Genomic DNA, 25,024 nt, shown 5'->3' on the forward strand with positions numbered 1-25,024 from the left:
TACTCCTCATTCACCATTAAGTCAGCAGGTTTCAAAGAATGTGCCCCCCTCACATCTATCTGACCATCCCAAGCAGTCAGTGCTCTATGTGTGTATCAGTGCTCTAGTTCTTGTGTCAGACATTCTGTGGTGTTTATATAAAGCATATGTTAAAGGACAATGACATGGATTTGAATTGGGTAACCATATACTAGAACAAACAAATAATAGTCTTGAATTTATTTTGAAAGCACGTCAAATCAAATAGATTCAACCTTGTCATGCAGAGCATGATTATGTCATTGTTTAAATCTTCAGGTTTGGTAATTATAGGGGAGAGTGGGGTAACTTGAGCTGTTTTTTACATTCAGCATCACTCCATCAAGGGAAATATAGTATTTTTTTCTAACAAAGATATCTACATATATTTCAGGATGTTGTGTATCCCTGGAAATAATCAGAATTCATGTAAACATCACAGTTTTGAAAACATAGTTTGTCCAACAAAAGTGGTCTCTTGGCACTGCTTACACATTTCTGTACTGAATTAAATATTACTGCTAGCTTTTTAAAACCATGTCTATCTTTATTTCCAAAAAACAATTCAGCAGAATTGCTTTTTTGTGTTTTAATCATTTTAAGCATCTTTTAACACAGGCTTAACACCTAACAAACTCTTTGTACTTTTTTTTAAACACTTTTAACATAGGACAGGCACTGTTGTTACCTCATATCCTGTCAATAATGCCTTGCACGGGAAGAAAACATTTCAATTTGCTCAACTTACCCTATGACCATTGGCTCAACTTACCCCAAGGCAAATATTTTGACTATATTAGCCCCCACAGCTACAAGGATGGTTGCTGCTCAGGTTATGGATGTGTCACTGCAACCTTAAAGGTCCTCAATGATGTCACCATTGCACTTGATTCTAAGCAATGTTGTGCTGCTATTTCTATTGACTTGGCCAAAGCTTTGATACGGTAGACCATTCCATTCTTGTGGGCCGGCTAAAGAGTATTGGTGTCATTGAGGGGTCTTTGGCCTGGTTTGCTAACTACCTCTCTCAAAGAGTGCAGTGTATAAAGTCAGAACATCTGCTGTCTCAGCCACTGCCTGTCCCCAAGGGTATACCCCAAGGCTCGATCCTAGGCCCCACTCTCTTCTCAATTTACATCAACAACATAGCTCAGTCAGTAGTAAGCTCTCTCAACCATTTATATGCAGATGAAACAGTCTTATACTCAGCTGGCCCCTCCCCAGATTTTGTGTTAAACACTCTACAACAAAACTTTCTTAGTGTCCAACAAGCTTTCTCTGACCTTAACTTGGTTTTGAACACGTCCAAAACAAAGGTCATGTGGTTTGGTAAGAAGAATGCCCCTCTCCCCACAGGTGTGATTACTACCTCTGAGGGTTTAGAGCTTGAGGTAGTCACCTCATATAAATACTTGGGAGTATGGCTCAACGGTACACTGTCCTTCTCTCAGCACATATCAAAGCTGCAGGCTAAAGTTAAATCTAGACTTGGTTTCCTCTATCGTAATCACTCCTCTTTCACCCCAGCTGCCAAACTAACCCTGATTCAGATGACCATCGTACCCGTGCTAGATTACGGAGAAGTAATTTATAGATCGGCAGGTAAGGGTGATCTCGAGCTGCTATATGTTCTTTACCATACAGCCATTAGATTTGCCACCAACGTCTTTTCTGTTCACTGCAGCTAGCGACTGGAATGAGCTGCAACAAACACTCAAACTGGACAGTTTTATCTCCTCATTAAAAGACTCAATCATGGACACTCTTACTGACAGTTGTGGCTGCTTTGCGTGATGTATTGTTGTCTCTACCTTCTTGCTCTTTGGGCTGTTGTCTGTGCCCAATAATGTTTGTACCACGTTTTGTGCTGCTACCATGTTGTGCTGCTGCCATGTTGTGTTGCTACCATGTTGCTGTCATGTTGTGTTGCTACCATGCTCTGTTGTCATGTGTTGCTGCCATGCTATGTTGTTGTCTAAGGTCTCTTTTTATGTAGTGTTGTCTCTCTTGTCGTGATGTGTGTTTTGTCCTATATTTTAATTTAATTTATTTTTAATCCCAGTCCCTGTCCCCGCAGGAGGCCTTTTGCCTTTTGGTAGGCTGTCATTGTAAATAAGAATTTGTTCTTAACTGACTTTCCTAGTTAAATAAAGGTTAAATAAAAATACAGAAAAATTAAAAGATGCACTTTCATGCTAGGTTTAGGACCTCATATTGAAGACCCCAAATGATGTATCGAACAATCTTTAAATTATCTACTTTGGTTTAGATACATTCATCATGAAACCTGTAACACAATAAAATCATTGACTTGGTGAAAATCCTTTTTTTGGACCTAAATTGCTTACCACTTTTTCCATGTGGTTTCTTTTTTCACAGACTCCATGAAATGATGACCCCTACCTACATCTTTGGTCAAATCATTAATTTTGTGTATGGTTTCCTAGCAACAAGGGTGGCTCAGCTTACCCCACTCTCCCCTACACAACAGGATAACGACCGACATTAACAGTTTCCACCCCCCACAAATATTTGATTTCACACGTTACCATAATAGCCATATGCTGCAAACCTCTTCTTCTCCTCCTCCTACCACCACCACCACAGCTGCTACATTAAATATTCATGCCAGGATGAAAAGCATTGCATGTCCTTTTCAGAGATGATAAATCAGCCAGGCTATTAATAATCATTGTAATAAAAATAAATGGTAGGCCCTATTTCACAAGAGAAGGAGATAGCAAGTTAGGGAAATATTACATTGAGAATACAACATTGTACAATGTAGTGTGCATTAAGTAGAAAGAAACCATGCTTTTATCTTATGCTGGCATTTCGAGTATACCCAAGAGCAGCTGATTAATTAGTATTCCTTGGGGACATGTTCCCTCGTATTCTCTCATATACACTATGTTACTGATATTTCAACATAAAATCAGGACTGTATTCCCCATAGCTATAAGATAATATTATGTGGTGTATGTCAGTGCCTGCACCTGCTTCTCTCACAGAGAGGTCTGACATAAAAGCCTGGAGCCACCTGGTTCATACCTAATCCAATCAGAGCAGCCCAGGAGAGCACCTGGGATAGTTTGATGATGACTCATACTGTATGGATGGATTTAGAATCTACCTACAGGAAAGACCAGCTCATCAGCCCTTCAAAATTACCCAGGAAGGAGCACAAGTGTATGTTTGTCAAGTCAGATCACTCAGGTCAGCAGCTTTTGGGAATTACAAAACACTGAAAAGGTCTGGCTTGATAGAGAGAGTTCAATGCAAATGGTATCCTTTTAGGTATTGTACTACTTAGCCTGGTTCCTCTCTAGGTTTCTTCCTAGGTTCCTGCCTTTCTAGGGAGTTTTTCCTTGCCACCATGCTTCAACATCGGCATTGCTTGCTGTTTGGGGTTTTAGGCTGGGTTCCTGTATAGCACTTTATGACATCTGCTGATGTAAAATGGCTTTATAAATACATTTGATAGTTTGATTGACTGTAAAAGATGTAGCCCGAGGAATTCGTTGGTGTCACACATCCCAGAATCCTTGGAGGTTGTCAAAGCAATAATGCAAATCTGGGAATTAAACTATTCCAGTGTCTCTGCAGTGATTGCTGTGAATTAAGCATTCAGTATTAGACCTCCGTTTATGCATTAGCATGAAGACAGATTCAATCAACTCACTGCCTGAGAGCATTCACCACACGGTCAGACAGAGAGACAGACAGAACCCTGAGGGATCCAGTTGATTGGCCAATTAGAATTACAATAGATAGCTGTCCACAAGAAATCAGCTCTTCCATTTAAAAAGTAAAACTGGCTGCAGGCAGGAAAATGAAGGGCGGTGGGCCCTCAAAGGGTGTAACAAGTGACTGCTGATCAATATAGCCAGCATGTGTTAAATTTCAAGTTTGTTTGGACAGGTTCACAAGGAGCAGGTCCAGCCTTGAGTCTGGGCTGAGTCATCCTTCGTTCTTTCTACACCTCTACCATGGAATGAAAGCATGAAAGCAGACTGGAGCAGGAGCCTGACTTCTGCTGTTGTATGTTTATCTTTGAAGCAGTTGGAAAGTTACCATATAAAGTTGTCTATGACTCCACAAAAAAGGTTGTTACCATAGTAATGCCAGGCTAGTAGTTTCAGAGAAAGTAATACAAATATTTGAACTTGTATACTGATAAAAATCTAAGGTATAGACATCGTACATGATGTGATACATGTGATTTAGTATATTTCTTTGATTACTAATCTCATAACGTTAAATTAAGAAGACATTTTATAACACATTGTCTAGAATATCCAGCAAGTGCATGGCACCATGCCATGATGGACCCCTGATAACAAACTATTCACAGTCCTTGCACAGAAAAAGAAAATCAAGCATTTACAAACATTTCATGAACCTTTATTTTAAAAAGCATCTTAAAAATAATCAAATCATTCATTCAGTATCACAATTCACACTGTCAAAAATACAATCATCTTATTCACACTTACATTCAAATATATAAAAATATAAATGCAACATTTTTTTTTTGAAAAACGACATAATTGCCAAGGCGAAGTGAGGCACTTGATAAAAGTATTGCTATCTTGAGCAAAACAGTTGCTGTGTCATGAATGTGCAGGAATTGTAATACTTTCACCCTAAAAATACATCTTTGCACTTGTTCCCTAAGTTGATGGCTTCTAATATTTCATTGGCTGTGCACTGCTCTGTCTCCATTGTTTGTTTCCATACACCATATCCACTTGGAATAACTATGTGGTTTCTTAAGAAAAGAAAAAGAATATGACATAAGCAGAAACATATCCTCTAAGAGAGATTGGTCAGAACATCAAAATCTTTGAAAAGGCACATTATTTCATATCTCTCTACTTCCCAAATGCATGGGCGCAACTTTCACTGGGGACAGGGGGACATGCATTTTTGCCCCCCCCCCCCAGTTTTATCATTGGAATGTGATACAAAACGGGGCAACGGTGTGCTTATGGACCATGCGGATGCCTCCAAGCGGTTGGGTAGGCTGTTTGGAGTGTTTATCCGACTGGATAAAAAAAAAATATATAATTATGTCCCCCCCCTTCTAAAACCAAAGTTGCGTCCCTGCCCAAAGGTACATGAAATGTACAGACAGAATGGCACATGGTATAACTAACATACTGTATAGTTCAACACTGATTGCAATAGGAGAAAAAAACCTGCTTAAAATGAAAAGCACATGACAGAGAGTATTTGTTTTTACACTGAAATGAAATGGATTGTCATTCAGGCAGTCAGTCAAAGAAAGTCTTGCATATTTGGTAACAAAGCCTCAGTATGTAATATCCCCTGAACAGTTGTTGAGGACTGAAAAGTACCAGAGGTCTCTGGTGGTGGCACTGTCTCCCATTACAGCAGTCTCAATGTACTACACAACAACCAGATTCCTCATGCTTGTGCAGAAGAGACATTCTGGAGAAGGTTTTGGAACAGTTCTTGCATTGGTATTTTTTCACATCCGAATGGGTTTGTAGGTGTGCCCTGAGGTTGGACCTGTCCGCAAAAGCCCTACTGCAATGGGGGCAGGAGAAGGGCTTCTCTCCTGTCAGAGGGGAAAGGAGGAGAAATGTGTCAGTATTCACAGGCAGATAAGATATACAAAACAAACACAACTATCCACTCCACTAAACTGACATAGGCCTAATACTGTATGAACTATTTGCGCCATAATCAACTGTAATAACTTAACTAGAGCATGGACTTATACAGTTACTCTTATAGTGCACTGTAAAAGTTAGGAATCACTAGAGGAAAGCCAAATTCCTTCTTCCCTGACTTTATGTCAAGCATGAGATATGGCTTGACATAGGATTAGGAATCTTTTAGGCTACTTAGTGAAGAGTATGAACCAGAACATGAAATGTTGTTCAACATGGAACAACACAAGCATGTCCCAAGTCTTGTAAAGTGGTGTGAAAACCCCTTCTTTAACATGAGTTACCACTTATCACATAACTGTTTAGACAGGCACATAGGGAATTTCAGCATTGCAATGCACTTTGCAATATGTATATGATAAATACATTTAAAGTGTGTTAAAACCCATTGTCATAAATAATATATCCCATAAATTGCACAGTTATCCTGAATTGGAATAGCCAACTAAGCAGCTATCTTCAATATTTCCAAGTATAAGCTACAGTACAGTATGGCACTCCAATCTTCAGTCACTCACCAGTGTGGGTTCTGATGTGTCCCTGAAGCAACCACGGTCTTGAGAAAGCTTTGCCACATATTTTACAGACACAAGGCAAAGTGTGAGTTCTGATGTGCATTTTTAGCGCTCCAAGACTGACGTACTCCTTTTCGCAGTATTTACAACTGAATGATTTCCTCGTCTGAGCGTCACAGTGAAGTTGCTTATGCTTCAGCAGTCCAGAATAAGTAGAATAGGACTTTTTACACAAACTACATTGGAATTTCTCTGCCTCCACTCCATGAGGGTCTGTTAGTTTGGTAAGCATCCGCTCGTCTTCATCGCTCCTGGGACTCTCAGAGCCGCTGTGGTCTTTGGATGAGGTGTCAGAAAGCGATGAGGGGTATCCAGAGATGGGAGACAGGTCACTTGAAAGCGGAGATAACGGCAAGCTGCTCGTAGTCCATACGGTGATAGGGTTGTAAACCACGGAGCTAAGGATCTCCGGTTGAGGGATGACAGGCAATGGAAGGCCCTTATAGAGATACGGTGAAATAAATACTGAAAATGGAAATAAAGAAAACATTCATTTAGGTGATTAAAAGTCATTTTACCTCGCAGTAATAATAGGCCTATATATGTCAATTAATAATTTCCTTCAAAAAGAGCTGAATAACATCGCCTCACCGAATTGCACGGATTAGAAAGTTACAAAGTAACACTAACTTTGACATAGAGATACAATGAAACTACATATCATGATAATAGCCTGACCGCAGTCAATTTGTAAACTTTGTAGCATGTCAGTGTAATCCATGTATCTGTTGAGCGATTCATTTAGAAAAGGTTGTTGCTTACCTATAGGGCTTTCCAGCTCGCTATAATTTGGCTTCTTAGATGAGTTGAAATGTTTCTTGACAAGAAACGAGCGTGGCATCTTGGAAAAATAAATGGGACTGAAAGTTTGGTCTAAAACTTTTTTCGTAAATATAACGGTCCCCTCAGGGCGCGACAAATCACTGCAGAGACGGAAATCCTTAGTGCATAGTCCAGTGAAGTGTCATCGTGTAGTGCAGAGAGCGCTGTTGTAACAGTACAGCAGGCAGCAGTAAAGAGCTGTAAATACTCCCTATCAGGTGCATGGGAGGAGTCTCACAAAACTCATTTACATAGCAGGGGTCTTCAAACCAATTAAAAACATTTTTTTTTACACGTACATTTGTAATGGGCGGAGTCAAGACCCACCCTCTCGCTAAACACTAAACAGGTGTTTTTGTGTGTGGAGTGGGGAGGTTTGTGGACTAGTGGTGGGGGTGGTGGTGTTTGGGCGTGTAGCTCAGCACAGCTCTGATCTAAGGATGCAGACCTGTGCAATCATCGGAATGTGCAGATTGTTGGTAATGAGCGTTGTGTGTTGCATAGCTCAGAAGGCATGAAAATGGATAGACGGTGCAACGACATGGAGGGCTAATTTAATTTAATAAGGGATAGAATTGTAAAAACACATCTGCATGGTATTACATTATATTGATCCCTATGTGCTACAGCATACACACGTTTGATTTTCTATTTTTTTAGGCCTATAAAATATATGTTTCCCATTTCCCCAATACAATAATGACATGTAGCTAAATACATGCAGTAAAAGGTGGAAACAAACTCTGTTCACATTGTCATTGAATGTGATTGTCCTCAGGGAAGCGTCCTCTGACGTCGGTGTGTATGCAGGCAGAAAGTCATACATTTCCTTGCCAATAATCCAATAAGGTATTCTTCCTTAATATGTAAATCTAACTACATTTGGTTTTCAAGGTCAATCTCAACAGCATAATCACATTTACCTCTTCCGAGTCTGCTGAGCTGAGGCTGAGGGAAGGTATCACCCTACGCCCCCTTGTGTCCAGTTAACTCTTGGAAATTGCTTTATTTGGCAAAAATAATAAAACAAAGGAGGAATATTAATAGTTAGCATAGGAATTAAGATTGGCAAATTCATCCGATTTTTTAAATCTTATTGTGGTGCTAACTTAAAGTTAATTGTGAACTGGTTATATTATCTTCAAAACCTAATTGGAGACAAATCATTTCCCTTTGTTACTGGCTAAATTATAGAGGGGAGGAGGGGTTACCTATACATAATTAGTTGGATGGCTCAATATTTGATCGATGTGGTCACCGACCTAATGTTCCAGCATGTTGGATGAAGCTGTCTTGAATAATATTTGTCTGACAACACACTGTAAATGGATGTGCGGCTCCATATGTTAATTTATGTTTGTATTTTTGCATGTTTGAATGTTGGTGAGTGTTATGTTGTACTTTCTGATATATAGTTTTTCCTAAATAAAAAACGACAACAACAACAACAAAAACACAAAGAAAACTTGCCTACTTTTTACATGGTATGAAAGCAACAATGTTTCACAAAGGAAAACTGAGATTTTGGATGAACTATTCTGCACTTAAAACCAAGCTTTATTGAGAAAACACAAGTCAAAACTGCAGGTTTCCACATATACATCAACCTGGATACCCAATATACAGGTGTTACTGTAACAGTATTGCTTCCGTCCCTCTCCTCGCCCCTACCTGGGCTTGAACCAGGGACCCTCTGCACACATCGACAACTGCCTCCCAAGAAGCATCATTACCCATCGCTCCACAAAAACCGCAGCCCTTGCAGAGCAAGGGGAACAACTACTTCAAGGTCTCAGACCGACTGACGTCACCGACTGAAACGCTATTAGCGCACACCACGCTAACTAGCTAGCCATTTCACACCGGTTACACTCAACCCCCTTCTGACCTCCTCCTTTTCCACAGCAACCAGTGATCCGGGTCACGGCACCAATGTAACAGTATTGCTTCCATCCCTCTCCTCACCCCTACCTGGGCTCGAACCAGGGACCCTCTGCACATATCGACAACTGCCTCCCACGAAGCATCGTTACCCATCGCTCCACAAAAGCCATGGCCCTTGGGGGGCAAGGTCTCAGAGCAAGTGACGTCACCGATTGAAACACTATTAGCGCGCACGCCGCTAACTAGCTAGCCATTTCACACCGGTTACATTACTCACAGGTTGTACTGTAGGGGGATGTGATGCTAAAGCATATTGGTGTGCATCCTCTTCAATCTAATCAGGTCATGTTCAGGGCAGAACAGTGATAAGTTGATTACATTTTCTATAAATATTATCAACAATCATTTTGAAAATCACCTGAAACGACAAGAACTCATTTGTGAAAACAGGATCAAGCACTTACCTGTGAGATGACATCATGACTAGGAAGCCTTGCTATGTGGAGCATAAACTAATAGCGTTCACATTCACATGACTGTTTTATAAGGGCCATTTTAACTCTCAGGTCTATGATCCTCAAATTGGTTCCACTTTATATCAAGTGTGTATAAAACTGATAATTAGAATGGCAGTGCAATACACTTACGAAGCTGAATGCAATTACATGGTAACGCAATACACTTACACAGGTGAGTGCAAGTGTTATGTAACAACACAATTTTATTACAATGTAATACCACCATTATTACACAGGTATAAGATCAACTTCATGCAAAGTGTTGGACTTTGGGGCAGTGTGTTGTGCAGAACAAAACAGAGACACTGTTGCAATCATCTAGGCCTACATACTGGGCTGTAATCTATATGGCTACAGCCCAGATAGCTCTGATTGCATGACACCTGCAACTGGAAAACCTGCACAGTTGCTTACGCAATAAGGGCTGCAGGGTAGAGGATCTTCAGGTACTGAACACAGCTGTCAATGTATTGAGGAGCTCCAAGTGAGTTTCCTGATCTGCTGTGAGATACACACTGAATCCTGAATAGCCTACCTTCTCTGGGTAGCAAAGAAGCAGGCCTAAAACAAGTGAAAATTTACCTGAGAGCTTCAGGTTTTTGATAGAAGAGGTATCATTTCATATTTTTAAATGTAAGGTTGTCTAACTATCTCTGGGTAGCAGAGAAGGTAGGCATAACTGAGAGGGAGACCATATCTAGCCCTGATAACGGGTTAGGAATACATGTTCTTGATATTTATTCCAAGCTAATATGTTGCACAATAGACTACTTTAAAAATCACAGTTTTGAAGAAAAAGATGTTGCAACCGGCTCATTTGAATCTGCTTTTGCATTCATTCGCCTTCACTGCAGGCTGACAGCAGCCCCGGTCCCATTCAACGAAACCATACCGCAGTGCTCGCCGATCATTTCCTTTAAAAGCGCTCCTTGCACCGGAGACCTTTTGGTTGGATGTATCTTAGGCTATGTACATAGTAGATGCTCTTATTCAACAGTGAAAGTCATTTCACATTATATTACATCATCGGGAGAGACGTAAGAGCTCCGCGAGTAGCCTAAACGAATAACTGAGGCGATTGACGTGAGTTGAAACAAATCGCATGTGATTTCCAGCCAGTCATTTTGGCACCAGAGCGCACAGTAACGAAACATGTGAAACAGTATTCCATGCCATGCTGGAAATTACTGTCGACGAAAAGGATGCCGTGTCTTGTTTCTGCATGAGAAATATGGAAAAAGACACGTTTTTCGTGTAAGTGTGGGATGTTTAACGTTTTTTGCACATTGCCTCAGTGTATTGGATATCGTGGGCGACGGTGCCAGGATACGTTGAGATTTTGCAGAGATTCTTTTGAATCTGTAGCCATCACTAAATAAATAAACACATTTCAGGGCAGATTGATGTGAGGAGCCGACTAGATCCAATATTACATCACACCTGTTACCAGAAAATCAGGTAAGTCAGACATTCTAGTCAACAACTCATTTGTATATTGTATAATAGCCTACAATGCAATTTACATGTAAGATAATGATGGTTATTCACAGTAGTGGGCTATCGTGTAGCCTATGATACCTCGAAAAACGTTCACTTTTATTCATACGCCATTTGTAGCCTATCGCTACGATATAGGTTAATTTCAGTATAATACTCTCATGATCCATCATCTAATATCTAATAAGTAGACTAACAATATATCATCATTGGCTCTCACATTGCGTAATGCACAATGAGGAACAGTTCATTCAGATTATGATAAAGGACCTATTAAGTGTAAAATATGCAATTAATTCAGGTTTCAGCATGCAGTAGCCCTTCATATTGCCTCTGACGCTCCGACGTGTCCAAATGTATAGGCACCCGCAGTTCCCCCAGCTAAGTGCGGTGTCAGTCCTCTTTCTGTCCACAATGATGTAAAGCAAGGTTGAAGTACAGAGGCTATACACTGCCCATATCGACATGGTCAGTTTTAAATAGACTGGTAGATGAGGGAATGCTGCTGTTACAGTGAAAGTATTGTTGGTATTAATACCATTCCAATGTTCTACATGGTTATAGCCTGCTGGTTGTTAGTCTTCTGCACCTAATAATGTGGAATGCATGCAATCAAACCAGCCGGGCATAATATGACCAGTCCCATGGCAACCCAACTATAGTCTGCATTCTGGTTTTAATACTTTTTAGGACGGTATCTAGATTTACTTGAATAGCCCTTTGGAATATATATGATCTATTATAGAATAGATATATACCATTTTCACTCTTCTTACAGTAGTAACGTTTGATAAATACAGAGCAAGTCAACTTAATAACTAGGGCTAGTCAACTTAATAACTAGGGCAAGTCAACTTAATAACTAGGGCTAGTCAACTTAATAACTAGGGCTAGTCAACTTAATAACTAGGGCTAGTCAACTTAATAACTAGGGCTAGTCAACTTAATAACTAGGGCTAGTCAACTTAATAACTAGGGCTAGTCAACTTAATAACTAGGGCAAGTCAACTTAATAACTAGGGCTAGTCAACTTAATAACTAGGGCTAGTCAACTTAATAACTAGGGCTAGTCAACTTAATAACTAGGGCTAGTCAACTTAATAACTAGGGCTAGTCAACTTAATAACTAGGGCTAGTCAACTTAATAACTAGGGCAAGTCAACTTAATAACTAGGGCAAGTCAACTTAATAACTAGGGCAAGTCAACTTAATAACTAGGGCTAGTCAACTTAATAACTAGGGCAAGTCAACTTAATAACTAGGGCTAGTCAACTTAATAACTAGGGCTAGTCAACTTAATAACTAGGGCTAGTCAACTTAATAACTAGGGCTAGTCAACTTAATAACTAGGGCTAGTCAACGTAATAACTTGAGTGGTCAGATACAGTGGGTATCAGAAGTATTCTTACCCCTCAAATTGCTTTCACATTTTGTTGCGCTACAAAGTGGGATTGAAATATATTTAATTGTGATTTTTTTTGGGGGGGGTCATTTATCTACACAAAAAAACTCCATAATGTCAAAGTGAAAAGAATATTCTACAAATATTTACAAATTAATAAAAATGAAATAACTATAATATAGTTGTTGCAAGCCTAAATTAGTTCAGGAGTCAAATGTGGCTTAACAAATCACATAATAAGTTACATGGACTCAATCTGTGTGAAATAATAGGGGTTGACATAATTTTTTTAAATGACTAACCCTTCCTCTGTCCCTCATACATAATACAACATTTGTAAGTCCCTCAGTCAAGAGTTAAATTTCAAGCACAGATTCAACTACAAAGACCAGGGAGCTTTTCAAAAGCCTTGTAAAGAAGGGCAGTGATTGGTAGATAGGTAACAATAACAAATCAGACACTGAATATCTCTTTAAGCATGGTCAAGTTAATAATTATACTGTGGATTATGTATTAAACCACCCAGACACATCAAATATACAGTTGTCCTTCTGAACTGAGCTGCAGGACAGGAAGGAAACTGCCCAGGGATGTCACCATTAATTTGAAAACAGCTACAGAGTTCATTGGCTGTGATGGGAGACAACTGAGGATGGATCAACATTGTAGTGACTCCACAATAATGACCTAAATGACAGAGTGAAAAGAAGAAAACAAATATACAGAATACAAATATTCCAAAACATGCATCCTGTATGCAACAAGGCACTAAAGTACTACTGCAAAAAAACACAGGAAAGGAATACAATTTTTGGCCTAAATGCAAAGCCTTATGTTTGTGGCAAATCCAACAGAACACATCTCTGAGTAACTACCTCCTTAATTTCAAGAATAGTGGTGCCTGCATCATGGTATTTGTATGCTTGACATCGGCAAAAACGGTGGAGTTTTTCCAGATAAAAATAAACAGAATGGCTCTAATCACAGGCAAAATCCTAGAGGAAAAACTGCTTCAGTCTTTACAGCAGACACTGGGAGAGGATTTGAACTTTCAGCAGGACAATAACCTACAACACAAGTCAAATCTAGCCATGAATCCCAACACCTTGACAGATCTTGAATAATTTTGAAAAGAATAATGGGCAAATATTGCACACTCCAGGTGTGAAAAGCGGGGGGGGGGGGGGGGGGTGAATACTTGTCTAATATAGGCATATTAGTGTTTTATCTTTCATTAATCTTAAAAAAAATTGAAATGTTAGAGTATATTGTGTAGATCATTGACAAAAAAAAGACAATTTAATCAAATTTAACCCCACTTTGTAACATAATTAAATGTGAAGAAATCCAAGGGGGATGAATACTTATTATACATACTGTATATTGTTACTATCCATTGGCTTTGAAGTGGATGTTAAGACCTTAGATTTGATCATCCCTCTCTCTTAAGTAGTATTCAAGGTAAGCTGCTTGCTGAGCTCAATGAGCCTAACAGCTACACCTGTTAGGTCTGTATCAAGGCTTTATCATCAATATTCTGTAATTGTTACACATTCTTGTGAAAGGAGTATTGAGCAGTGTAGGTCAATTGTCAAAGGTAGCAATCTAGTTGATGTATTGAGGCAGATCCCAGTTTCTTTTAAATGAAAAGGTGGTGACATATCATTGACATGTTTATGTTCTGACTATACCCCCTCTACCCCATACAGCTAAAACCATAAATCAAAGATCTGTAGGTCAAGTTAAGAATGTCTTTGTCAAGAAAACCAGGCTTGAGGGAAATTGGCCAATAAGATCCTGTGACAAGGTGTCAACCAGCCTACATTTTATGACTAGCTCTCTCCAACCTACAGTGCCACATTGTATACCATGAAGTTGGAAGGCGTATGATAGATTAACACATGCACATAACATAAAGCAGGTTTTATTTGGCCCCCCATTGTTGGGCATAAAAGACTGTAAAACACCAGCAATATAGCTCCAAGTGATTTTAATTTTGGAAATCTGTTCCAAAGTTTTCCCACATTTAATAGAGAGATATACAGTATGTGATCGTTTATATGTTTTTGTCAAATATTGTATATGTTTGGGAATCTTGCAGTCAATTTGCAGTCTATAATTGATTTGTAATTATGTTCTGGCCCCCTGGCCATCCCTTCAAGAAAGAATCAGCTGAATCTACTATAGAACCCTGACGTGTTCACCGGACGTGCTATCTGTCCCAGACCTGCTTTTTTCAACTCTCTAGAGATAGCAGGAGCAGTAGAGATACTCTCAATGATCGGCTATGAAAAGCCAACTGACATTTACTCCTGAGGTGTTGACCTGTTGCACCCTCGACAACCACTGTGATTATTATTATTTGACCATGCTGGTCATTTATGAACATTTGAACATCTTGGCCATGTTCTGTTATAATCTCCACCCGGCACAGCCAGAAGATGACTGGCCACCCCTCATAGCCTGGTTCCTCTCTAGGTTTCTTCCTAGGTTTTGGCCTTTCTAGGGAGGTTTTCCTAGCCACCGTGCTTCTACACCTGCATTGCTTGCTGTTTGGGGTTTTAGGCTGGGTTTCTGTACAGCACTTTGAGATATCAGCTGATCTAAGAAGGGCTATATAAATACATTTGATTTGATTTTGATTATAGTTGATGATCCCTGACATAAAGCATTGTTAAGCACACCCAATCAAATCTTGGTATGGTTTCTTATGTCCATTTCTGCAAACACCTATACTGACACTATTACCAAAGACAGTACAGTTTGAAGATAGGCAGAAACTGCTTCTCCAGTAGAAATCCTTGAAAATGCTTGTAGGCGATGTCATGGTGACATTGGCTAGCTAAGCTAATGTGCAAAAACACGTAATCGCGCCAAACTGCGCATCTGCCATCAAATCAAAAGCACTCCTTTGATATAAAGTAGTTTTTGATGAAAGTTTAAGTTTGTCACTTTCAACGTTGGAGTAATAACATGTTCAGTTACTTAAGACATTGTCTCGCGCCGAACTGTGCATCTGCCGTCAAATCAAAAGCACTCCTTTGATATAAAGTAGTTTTTGACAGAAATGTAAGTTTGTCACTTTCGAGGTTGGAGTAATAACATGTTCAGTTACTTAAGACATTGGCTTGAATCTATTGTAGGTTGTCCCTTTAGAAATCGAGAAAATGAACAACTAAGGAGGAATCTTTCACTTCTCTCATTGACTTCTCAAACCCCAAACCCTGTCCTGGTATGCTGAGTCTGCTTCACAAGTGTTCACGGAAGTCTTGCGATGTTGCGCCTCTGGGTTTAGAAACTCTGTGCTATTACCATTATTAGGCTTACTACAGCTATTATTTGATTAGCCTACTACTGGCACTACTACCACCATTATCATCTCTTTAACATTTGATTCACACATTGATTTACGATATCAACTTGGCCTTTTGGGTGCATCAATGTTACCTTTGAAAGTTAAAAAAAACTTTAAAACTGCTAAATGTTCTCTCAGCCTCATGGCAAAATGTGAACAATAGCATGTGATGAGCAATAAAGCAGCACATTTTTCTCTCTGACCCATGGCAAAAAGTGTAGAATTGCAGGAAATTAGCTTTTAAACTGCAACATTTTATCTTAGCGGCATGACAAAATGTGTAGAATAGCGTTAGAAAACTGCTAAATGTTTAACAAATGTGTTGAAATGCAGAAGGTTAGCTATTTTCACAAAAGGAAATCTGAAAAAAAAAAAAAAAATCGATGTAAAAAAAGATTGTTGCCCTAGGTTCCCAAATGCGGTAGTCGGTCCCTGAATGAAAGCCAATTCCACTGTGAAAAGACAAATTAGAAGCACTGATCCTGATGTTGCCCTTTAGCTATGGCTGCTGCTTCTGAAGGAAAGATGTAGAGGGTAAAGAGAGGCTATATGTCAAGGAGAGGCAGTAAGTCTCTCTGGATGAGAGCGTCTGCTAAATAACTAAAATGTAAATGTAAAATGTAAGGTGAGGTTGTGGCCTTGGTCATCTTCATCCCAATTTACTGCAGTTCCAGAGCTGAGCAGGGGAAAGAGGAAGACTATCACACCTCATATTTCTCTGGGGGGCTGATTCAGTCGACCATCCAGCCGTATGAATTGTCCCAGATGTTGACTGGATTTTACTGAGAACGTATGCTACAGTTGAAGTGGGAAGTTTACATATACCTTAGCCAAATACATTTAAACTCAGTTTTTCACAATTCCTGACATTTAATCCTAGTAAAAAGTCCCTGTCTTAGGTCAGTTAGGATCACCAATTTATTTTAAGAATGTGAAATGTCAGAATAATAGTAGAGAGAATGATTTATTTCAGCTTCTATTTCTTTCATCACATTCCCAGTGGGTCAGAAGTTTACATACACTCAATTAGTATTTGGTAGCATTGCCTTTAAATTGTTGAACTTGGATCAAATGTTTCGGGTAGCCTTCCACAAGCTTCCCACAATAAGTTTGGTGAATTTTGGCCCATTCCTCCTGACAGAGCTGGTGTAACTGAGTCAGGTTTGTAGGACTCCTTGCTCACACACGCTTTTTCAGTTCTGCCCACAAATTCTCTCTAGGATTGAGGTCGGGGCTTTGTGATGGCCACTCCAATACCTTGACTTTGTTGTCCTTAAGCCATTTTGCTACAACTTTGGAAGTATGCTTGGGGTCATTGTCCATTTGGAAGACCCACTTGCGACCAAGCTTTAACTTCCTGACTGATGTCTTGAGATGTTGCTTCAATATATCCAAATAATGTTCCTACCTCATGATGCCATCTATTTTGTGAAGTGCACCAGTCCCTCCTGCAGCAAAGCACCCCTACAACATGATGCTGCCACCCATGTGCTTCACGGTTGGGATGTGTTCTTCGGCTTGCAAGCCTCCCACTTTTTCCTCCAAATATAACGATGTTCATTATGGCCAAACAGACCAGAGGACATTTCTCCAAAAAGTACAATCTTTGTCCCCATGTGCAGTTGCAAATCATAGTCTGGCTTTTTATGGCGGTTTTGGAGCAGTGGCTTCTTCCTTGCTGAGCGGCCTTTCAGGTTATGTTGATATAGGACTCGTTTTACTGTGGATTTAGATACTTCTGTACCTGTTTCCTCTAGCATCTTCACAAGGTCCTTTGCTGTTGTTCTGGGATTGATTTGCACTTTTTGCATCAAAGCACGTTCATCTCTAGGAGACAGAACGCGTCTCCTTCCTGAGCGGTATGACGGATGTGTGGTCCCATGGTGTTTATACTTGCGTACTATTGTTTGTACGGATGAACGTGGTACCTTCAAGCATTTGGAAATTGCTCCCAAGGATGAACCAGACTTGTGGTCTACTGTTTATTTTCTGAGGTCTTGGCTGATTTCTTTTGATTTTCCCATGATGTCAAGCACAGTTTGAAGGTAGGCCTTGAAATACATCCACAGGTACACCTCCAATTGACCCAAATTATGTTCATTAGCCTATCAGAAGCTTCTAAAGCCATGACATACTTTTCTGGAATTTTCCAAGCTGTTTAAAGGCACAGTCAACTTAGTGTATGTAAACTTCTGACCCACTGGAATTGTGGCACAGTGAATTTTAAGTGAAATAATCTGTCTGTAAACAATTGTTGGAAAAATGACTTGTGTCATGCACAAAGTAGATGTCCTAACCGACTTGCCAAAACTATAGTTTGATAAACAACAAATTTGTGGAGTGGTTGAAAAATTTGTTTTAATGACTCCAACCTAAGTGTATGTAAACTTCTGACTTCAACTGTATAAGGGTTTGTGTGATGAATAAACAATAGCACAAACAGATTTTACTGTAGATGCTTCAGTCAGTCTGTCAGTCAGTGTACCTCAGAGTGTTATCTCTCTCTGTTTGCTACAGAGTCGCTGTTGTACAAAAATAAAATTGTTAGTCCTCTAGCCCAGGCAGCGCAGAGCGATGAGTAAATTAGTCAATCCTCACTAACTCTCATAGCTCAAAGCACACAACACTAATAGTGCTATGTTTGTTTCTTAATTACTTTTGTACTGTATTGAAACTCAAAAATAGAAATAGATTTCAGCTGATGTTAGCCCAGTGCTGTTATTAATTGTGTAATATCAATGTGGGAATGAGTTAAAATGCACATTGTTTAGTTAGAGCACGTACAGCACATTGGCTCAAGTTCTGATGTTATTTGCTTATTACAGATAGTAGGTTGTGACTTTATCATTTTCCTTAAAGGGCAAGTTTGTCAGTTATATATTAGACGCCAGGTAAATGCCATACAGAGTCTTGATGCATTGTTTGTTGATTGTTCATTGCTTCATTTGTGATATATGTTTTCAAATCATTCATGAAATTGCTAAATGTCTAGGAGTACTATCTGGGAACAACTCCACATAATTACACAATTCATCTGGGAGGTATAAATGCACACAATTAGAGTTCTGTCAGATTTAGCTCAAACTAAAATGAGAAGTTTCTTATTTTCCCCGATGACGTACATTAAATGTAGGCTATTATAAGACCATTATTTCTGGTAATGTGCTATACATCCTTCAGACAGTATACCCCCATTTGACAAATTTGTCACTTGTCAAACAAATTGCGTTTTGTGCACAACCATGTCCCTTAGCATTTCAAGTCTTTTGCTGATTTAACTTCCCCCCATAGATACAGTGTTATATTTCAGAAAAGAATCTGACAGTGCAAAGCTGTTTCTATCAGGCCGATGCTCACTGCAATGCACTTAGGTTATTCATCTTTCATGTTTGTGTATCCTCACAGCATGATACCCCCCCATGTAGGACTGGCTTGTTACACTGCTAATCGCTGCTACTTGAATTTCATGTTGTACTTCATGTTATTCTCATTTTTAAAAATGAATTAGGGGGAATGAACTATCTATTATAAGAGGCACTGTAATGTGCATGAATACCTATGAGTTAAATGAATGCGTTAATGTTAATTGAGACAACCATGTCCGATTATTTGCTTCACTTCACTCAAGCCATTGGCTTATATGTTAGTATATTATCCTGTGTTGTTAATGGGACAATTCATTCATTTTAATTAAGAAACTCACTGGAGAAAAGTATATGAAACCCACCAGATGGTAAACGCTTGAACTCTGAATAAAATGTACCCCTCTTTAAAGCCACAATCTGGAGTTTGTGTTTTAGACCCGCCACTTGGTTTGGTATAAATCTGAGAGATGGGGCTGGGGAAACGTAACCAACACTCTCAAATTCATAAACAGAGCCATGGACACAAGCACCGACAGTCCATGAGTTCAACATTATAGTTTTAAACACATTTTGAAGCTATAAATAAACCGTATATTCACACAACACCATTTGGTCATAATGAACCATTCCTGGATATTCAGTGCTATAATGGGCCAGCACCAGTTTGTGAAATGCCCCGGTTGGATTTAAGTTGGCACCCACTTGATAGTTGTAGGCTATGCCATGCCAAGAACCATTCATCACAATCAGGAAGGTCAGGAAGCGGGTCCATAAATGTGTCTGTCACTAATTTACCTCTGCTCCCTCACTCTCACTGCTGAATGGATCTGGTATAGAGCGAGCGTAATAGCACTGACCATACTGGTATAGAGAGATTGAGCACATGTACTGTTGTGGCTCAGGTATTAGTTGACTTGAAAATCTCAAGAAGTAATAGCAATCTCTTCCTCTGCCTATATACTTGGCAGAATGAAGAAAGTTACAGGGGTAATGCGGGGAGCAGTTTGACAGTCCCTTTTTCAAATGATGTAAAATAGTAGACAAGGACTCAGGACCTAGCAGAATATACAAAAGCCACACACACACACACACACACACACACACACACACACACACACACACACACACACACACACACACACACACACACACACACACACACACACACACACACACACACACACACACACACACACACACACACAATCACAGCCATGCATAGGCCTACTGTAAGGAGCATTTGAAAACAGTACACTAATTAGGGTGCTCTTGAATCTGACAGCTCCTCTGTAAATACTGAGAAAATAATTGGTTGCTTTCTGAGGTTAGCCTTTGGAGAGCGACGATCAAGCACTGTTGACTTGTTTTTCTTATTCTTTCTGTCATGCAAAAACTATCAGGAGAAATGGAGCACAGCCAGGATAAGAACATAAACACTATTTATTAGAATGAAACCTCATGGTAAGGGCTATGGAATGCAATGAGATAGACTTCAACTATTTCATTGGAGAGAGTCAGCTCACTGTTTCATAGGACTGCTCATGGTTGTTTTGTCACCAATTCATTTAAGTTGATTTTTCCACATGAACCAAATTTGTGCATTTGGTTATTATCCCATTTTTCTGATGACTGTGCAGGTATGGCCATATGGTTGAGACATTGAAAATACTGTAGTTACTTTGGTTTGGATACGGCCTCTGGTCGGTTTGGCTCCAGATCAAGGACCGAGGTAGAGAAGAACTCATAGAGAATATCTACTAGTTTTCATCTCATATTATCTCTATGGAACAATCCGCCAAGAGAGAAGAAGGAAGGGAGATGGGCGTTGCTGGACGTGGGATGCAGAAATCAGCCAGCACACCATTGTGATGTATGTCACTGTTTATATACTGTGTAGGCAGAAGGGTAGGCAGAGTTGTAAATTGATCCTGTCATCTGATTGATTCCATTATTCCTCCTGAACCTATGTGTTAATTTCAACTAATCAACAATAATGGGAATTTCGCCTGGGTCATTATTGCATTGAATCCAAGGCAGAGCTGTCTTTGCTAAAAGCTTTAAGCTCACATAGCAGACTTTACAGATAGGCGTAAATGTACAGTATGTTGGGGTATACTCCATATCCAGAGGCACACTCGTCTGGTTACGTAAGACTACAAAGGGCTCGGTCCATATCCGTATCACGTCAGATCTGTGGTATGGTGAGATTGTCATTTCAAGGTCATTTCCGATTGAGCCGACATATGCAGCATTTACCGTGAATGCAGTCTCCGCGAGCATGGGTAACATTGCCTTTACATTTCTGTCACGCTATACCACGGATCTTCTGCGATACGTATTGAATCGAGCCCTAAAGCTTAAGCCTCTAGCTACTATAGTCACCTCCCTTAGATTCAGGTCACGGCACCAATGTAACAGGTAGAATAAATCGCTGGTCTCTTCCTCGAGGGCCGACACCTGCTGTCTTCAGGTCCTAGGCACGGCGATGTCTCTATCAGCCAACACCTTCCAAGCAAATTAAGCAAAACTACTCCTCTCTACTCGATGCTAACTTTCTACTGCTATTGTGTCAGAGCCAGGAGTGCTATTTGAGAAACACTGTGCAGTGATTCGGGGAAAATATCTGATGACGTGCCTGTGAGTTGCGCTGACTCAACTTAAATTGTACAAAAGGTTCAGCTCAGTCTATCTGACTGGGATTCTGGCAGTGAAGTGAACTGCTTGCGTTTGTCAGTATGTTCTCGAGGGCCCCTGCTGGAAGCAGGCCTGCATTCGTCTTCAAACAGCCAGGCTGCATACAGTATATGAAACATTTCCTTTTTTAGATGCACATTTTAAGACAGATGTAGACATTCATTTTTAAAGAAGGTCTAAAATGGCGTCAGAATACATCACTCAATGAGTTGGCAGGCTCCAGATGGAATGCCACGATATTGAGAGACATTGCAAAGGCTGTGTTTTAAATAAAGGTTTTTAAAAATGTATTTTAGCATGCTCTTGGATGCAGAGGGAAAAGATTTCCATAACATGATGAGGTATAGTTTCAAATGTGAATGAAAAGTGAGTTGAAAAGGTGTCTTAAAACAATGATCACAGAGGCAGCTTGCCAATACAGCTTCACAGAGATGTGATATCGTGTCAACAAATGCGCACTAACGAGAATAAATTCTCCTGAGGTTTCAATTGCAACACAACAAAACACCTTGGCAGAAACGTTTGTGCTTGGCATACAAACAACAAGGACACTGAAGAATACGTGTTAATTGCCGTTAGGTATTTATATTTTTGGACCCACAGGTGCCTTCAACCTGCAGCAGTTGAGACTTTTCACCACTTTGTAATAAACTGCTCTCTGAAATTCACCCTCTGCGCTTGTCAAACAAATTGCCTCTGTGCCTTCCCATAAACTGGTTTGAAAACCTTCACACCCAGAGTTATTCTGTCAAGTCATCAGTCTTTTTGCACTGGTAAATATTTCTATGCGATGATTGGGAGCTCTGTAAATATGAAACATCATTGCATCGGGTTAAAGTGGTATGGGCTGTTACTGTTGTGCCATAATTTGTTGGCATTAGCCCTTTATAGCCTCACGGTCTAGTTCCCACTACCTCACAAACAAACTAATGTTATGTTTTGATCTCAACTCAGCTCATTCTGGATCTGAGTGGAACTGCTCCTGAGTCCACCATCAAACACCCTCCATAACCACTGTTGAGACAGCACCTTGGCCACAACAACCAGGAACTGTGGCAGCACATACACCAGGTCAGCCACTGCCCAGAGCCAACACCAAGCCCACCGCAGGCCAGGCTTTGCCACCAGCTCCAGGGGAGGGCATGCGTCCCCAACAGCCATGCCCAGGGAAGCTCCTCTGCCACGGGTAGGATCAGTGCTCACCTGCCTGCTTCATGGCTAGACCTCTACAGACGAAGAGCCGGGGGCCTTTCTACTGAGGTGAGCCTTGAATATATACTGCAACATATACCCCTCAAGCACAATGTTGTTATAGTGTAACTATTTCCTTCTCAAGGACAGCAGTTTTTTTCACTACAAAGTTGAGGTCAAGGGAAGCATATGTTTATATCTATCCTCATCCCAAACCAGAGCCATTTATTTATTGCTCTGTTCCAAACAACCTTTATCACTACTACTGAACAGAACTGTACTACTCCTCCATCTGATACTTGTTTTCCAAAGCTTCAATGATTAGCCCTGCTGTAACACCGTAACAGATAGGGTAACACAGTCAGTCAGGTAACGGGAGCAATAGATTCCATATTGAAACATTTATCAGGATAGATACTTAGGTTCCCACCTTCAGTTCATGAATTATTCATAGACATTTAATGGTCTCTGGCTTCCCCCCTGATTAGTTCTGCACAGGATTCTGCTTGAAAGAAGTGAAATTGCAATGAAAATCTATTACTCTGGATTGATATTGCTGGTCCCACAAGGATGACATGACAGAAAAGAGGCAGACCATGCTAGTGGGTTTTGTGTTTATATTAAGTGGTGCACAATCACAGTACTTGAGTAATCTGTGTTATTACTACAAGTGAGAATTTGTATTTATTTATTTTTTAACCTTTATTTAACTAAAGAAGAACCATGTCGCTGACTAACTGCTAGGTAATCTGTGTTATTACTACAAGTGAGAAGAACCATGTCACTAACTGCTAGGTAATCTGTGTTATTACTACAAGTGAGAAGAACCATGTCACTAACTGCTAGGTAATCTGTGTTATTACTACAAGTGAGGAGAACCATGTCACTGACTAACTGCTAGGTAATCTGTGTTATTACTACAAGTGAGAAGAACCATGTCACTGACTAACTGCTAGGTAATTTGTGTTATTACTACAAGTGAGGAGAACCATGTCACTAACTGCTAGGTAATCTGTGTTATTACTACAAGTGAGAAGAACCATGTCACTAACTGCTAGGTAATCTGTGTTATTACTACAAGTGAGGAGAACCATGTCACTGACTAACTGCTAGGTAATCTGTGTTATTACTACAAGTGAGGAGAACCATGTCACTAACTGCTAGGTAATCTGTGTTATTACTACAAGTGAGGAGAACCATGTCGCTGACTAACTGCTAGGTAATCTGTGTTATTACTACAAGTGAGGAGAACCATGTCACTAACTGCTAGGTAATCTGTGTTATTACTACAAGTGAGAAGAACCATGTCACTGACTAACTGCTAGGTAATCTGTGTTATTACTACAAGTGAGAAGAACCATGTCACTAACTGCTAGGTAATCTGTGTTATTACTACAAGTGAGGAGAACAATGTCACTAACTGCTAGGTAATCTGTGTTATTACTACAAGTGAGGAGAACCATGTCACTGACTAACTGCTAGGTAATCTGTGTTATTACTACAAGTGAGAAGAACCATGTCACTGACTGCTAGGTAATCTGTGTTATTACTACACGTGAGAAGAACCATGTCACTGACTAACTGCTAGGTAATCTGTGTTATTACTACAAGTGAGAAGAACCATGTCACTGACTAACTGCTAGGTAATCTGTGTTATTACTACAAGTGAGAAGAAGCATGTCACTAACTGCTAGGTAATCTGTGTTATTACTACAAGTGAGAAGAACCATGTCACTAACTGCTAGGTAATCTGTGTTATTACTACAAGTGAGAAGAACCATGTCACTGACTAACTGCTAGGTAATTTGTGTTATTACTACAAGTGAGGAGAACCATGTCACTAACTGCTAGGTAATCTGTGTTATTACTACAAGTGAGAAGAACCATGTCACTAACTGCTAGGTAATCTGTGTTATTACTACAAGTGAGGAGAACCATGTCACTGACTAACTGCTAGGTAATCTGTGTTATTACTACAAGTGAGGAGAACCATGTCACTAACTG

General features: G+C 39.9%; 2 protein-coding genes across 4 annotated transcripts in view; one reads left to right on the top strand and one right to left on the bottom strand.

Annotated features, from left to right (window-relative positions):
- Positions 1-4,400: 4,400 nt before the first annotated feature.
- On the bottom strand, positions 4,401-7,296 carry LOC115157173 (zinc finger protein SNAI2-like). Its single transcript, XM_029705192.1, has 3 exons — positions 7,055-7,296; positions 6,236-6,757; positions 4,401-5,602 (listed from the first exon to the last, which is right to left on the bottom strand). The coding sequence occupies exons 1-3, from the start codon at positions 7,131-7,133 to the stop codon at positions 5,421-5,423; spliced, it is 783 nt and encodes a 260-aa protein (XP_029561052.1). The 5' UTR covers positions 7,134-7,296; the 3' UTR covers positions 4,401-5,420.
- A 3,039-nt stretch (positions 7,297-10,335) lies between these two features.
- Positions 10,336-25,024, top strand: part of LOC115157174 (gamma-1-syntrophin) — a 157,977-nt gene continuing 143,288 nt past the window's right edge. For 2 of the 3 annotated variants that reach the window (XM_029705193.1, XM_029705195.1), the window contains exons 1-2: positions 10,336-10,974; positions 22,784-23,089. The gene's annotated coding sequence lies outside the window, so the exon portion shown is untranslated. The remainder of the gene's footprint in view (positions 10,975-22,783; positions 23,090-25,024) is intronic. The other variant, XM_029705194.1, reaches the window with a different exon arrangement.

This window comes from Salmo trutta, chromosome 21, assembly GCF_901001165.1.
Source record: "Salmo trutta chromosome 21, fSalTru1.1, whole genome shotgun sequence".
Lineage (NCBI taxonomy): Eukaryota > Metazoa > Chordata > Actinopteri > Salmoniformes > Salmonidae > Salmo > Salmo trutta.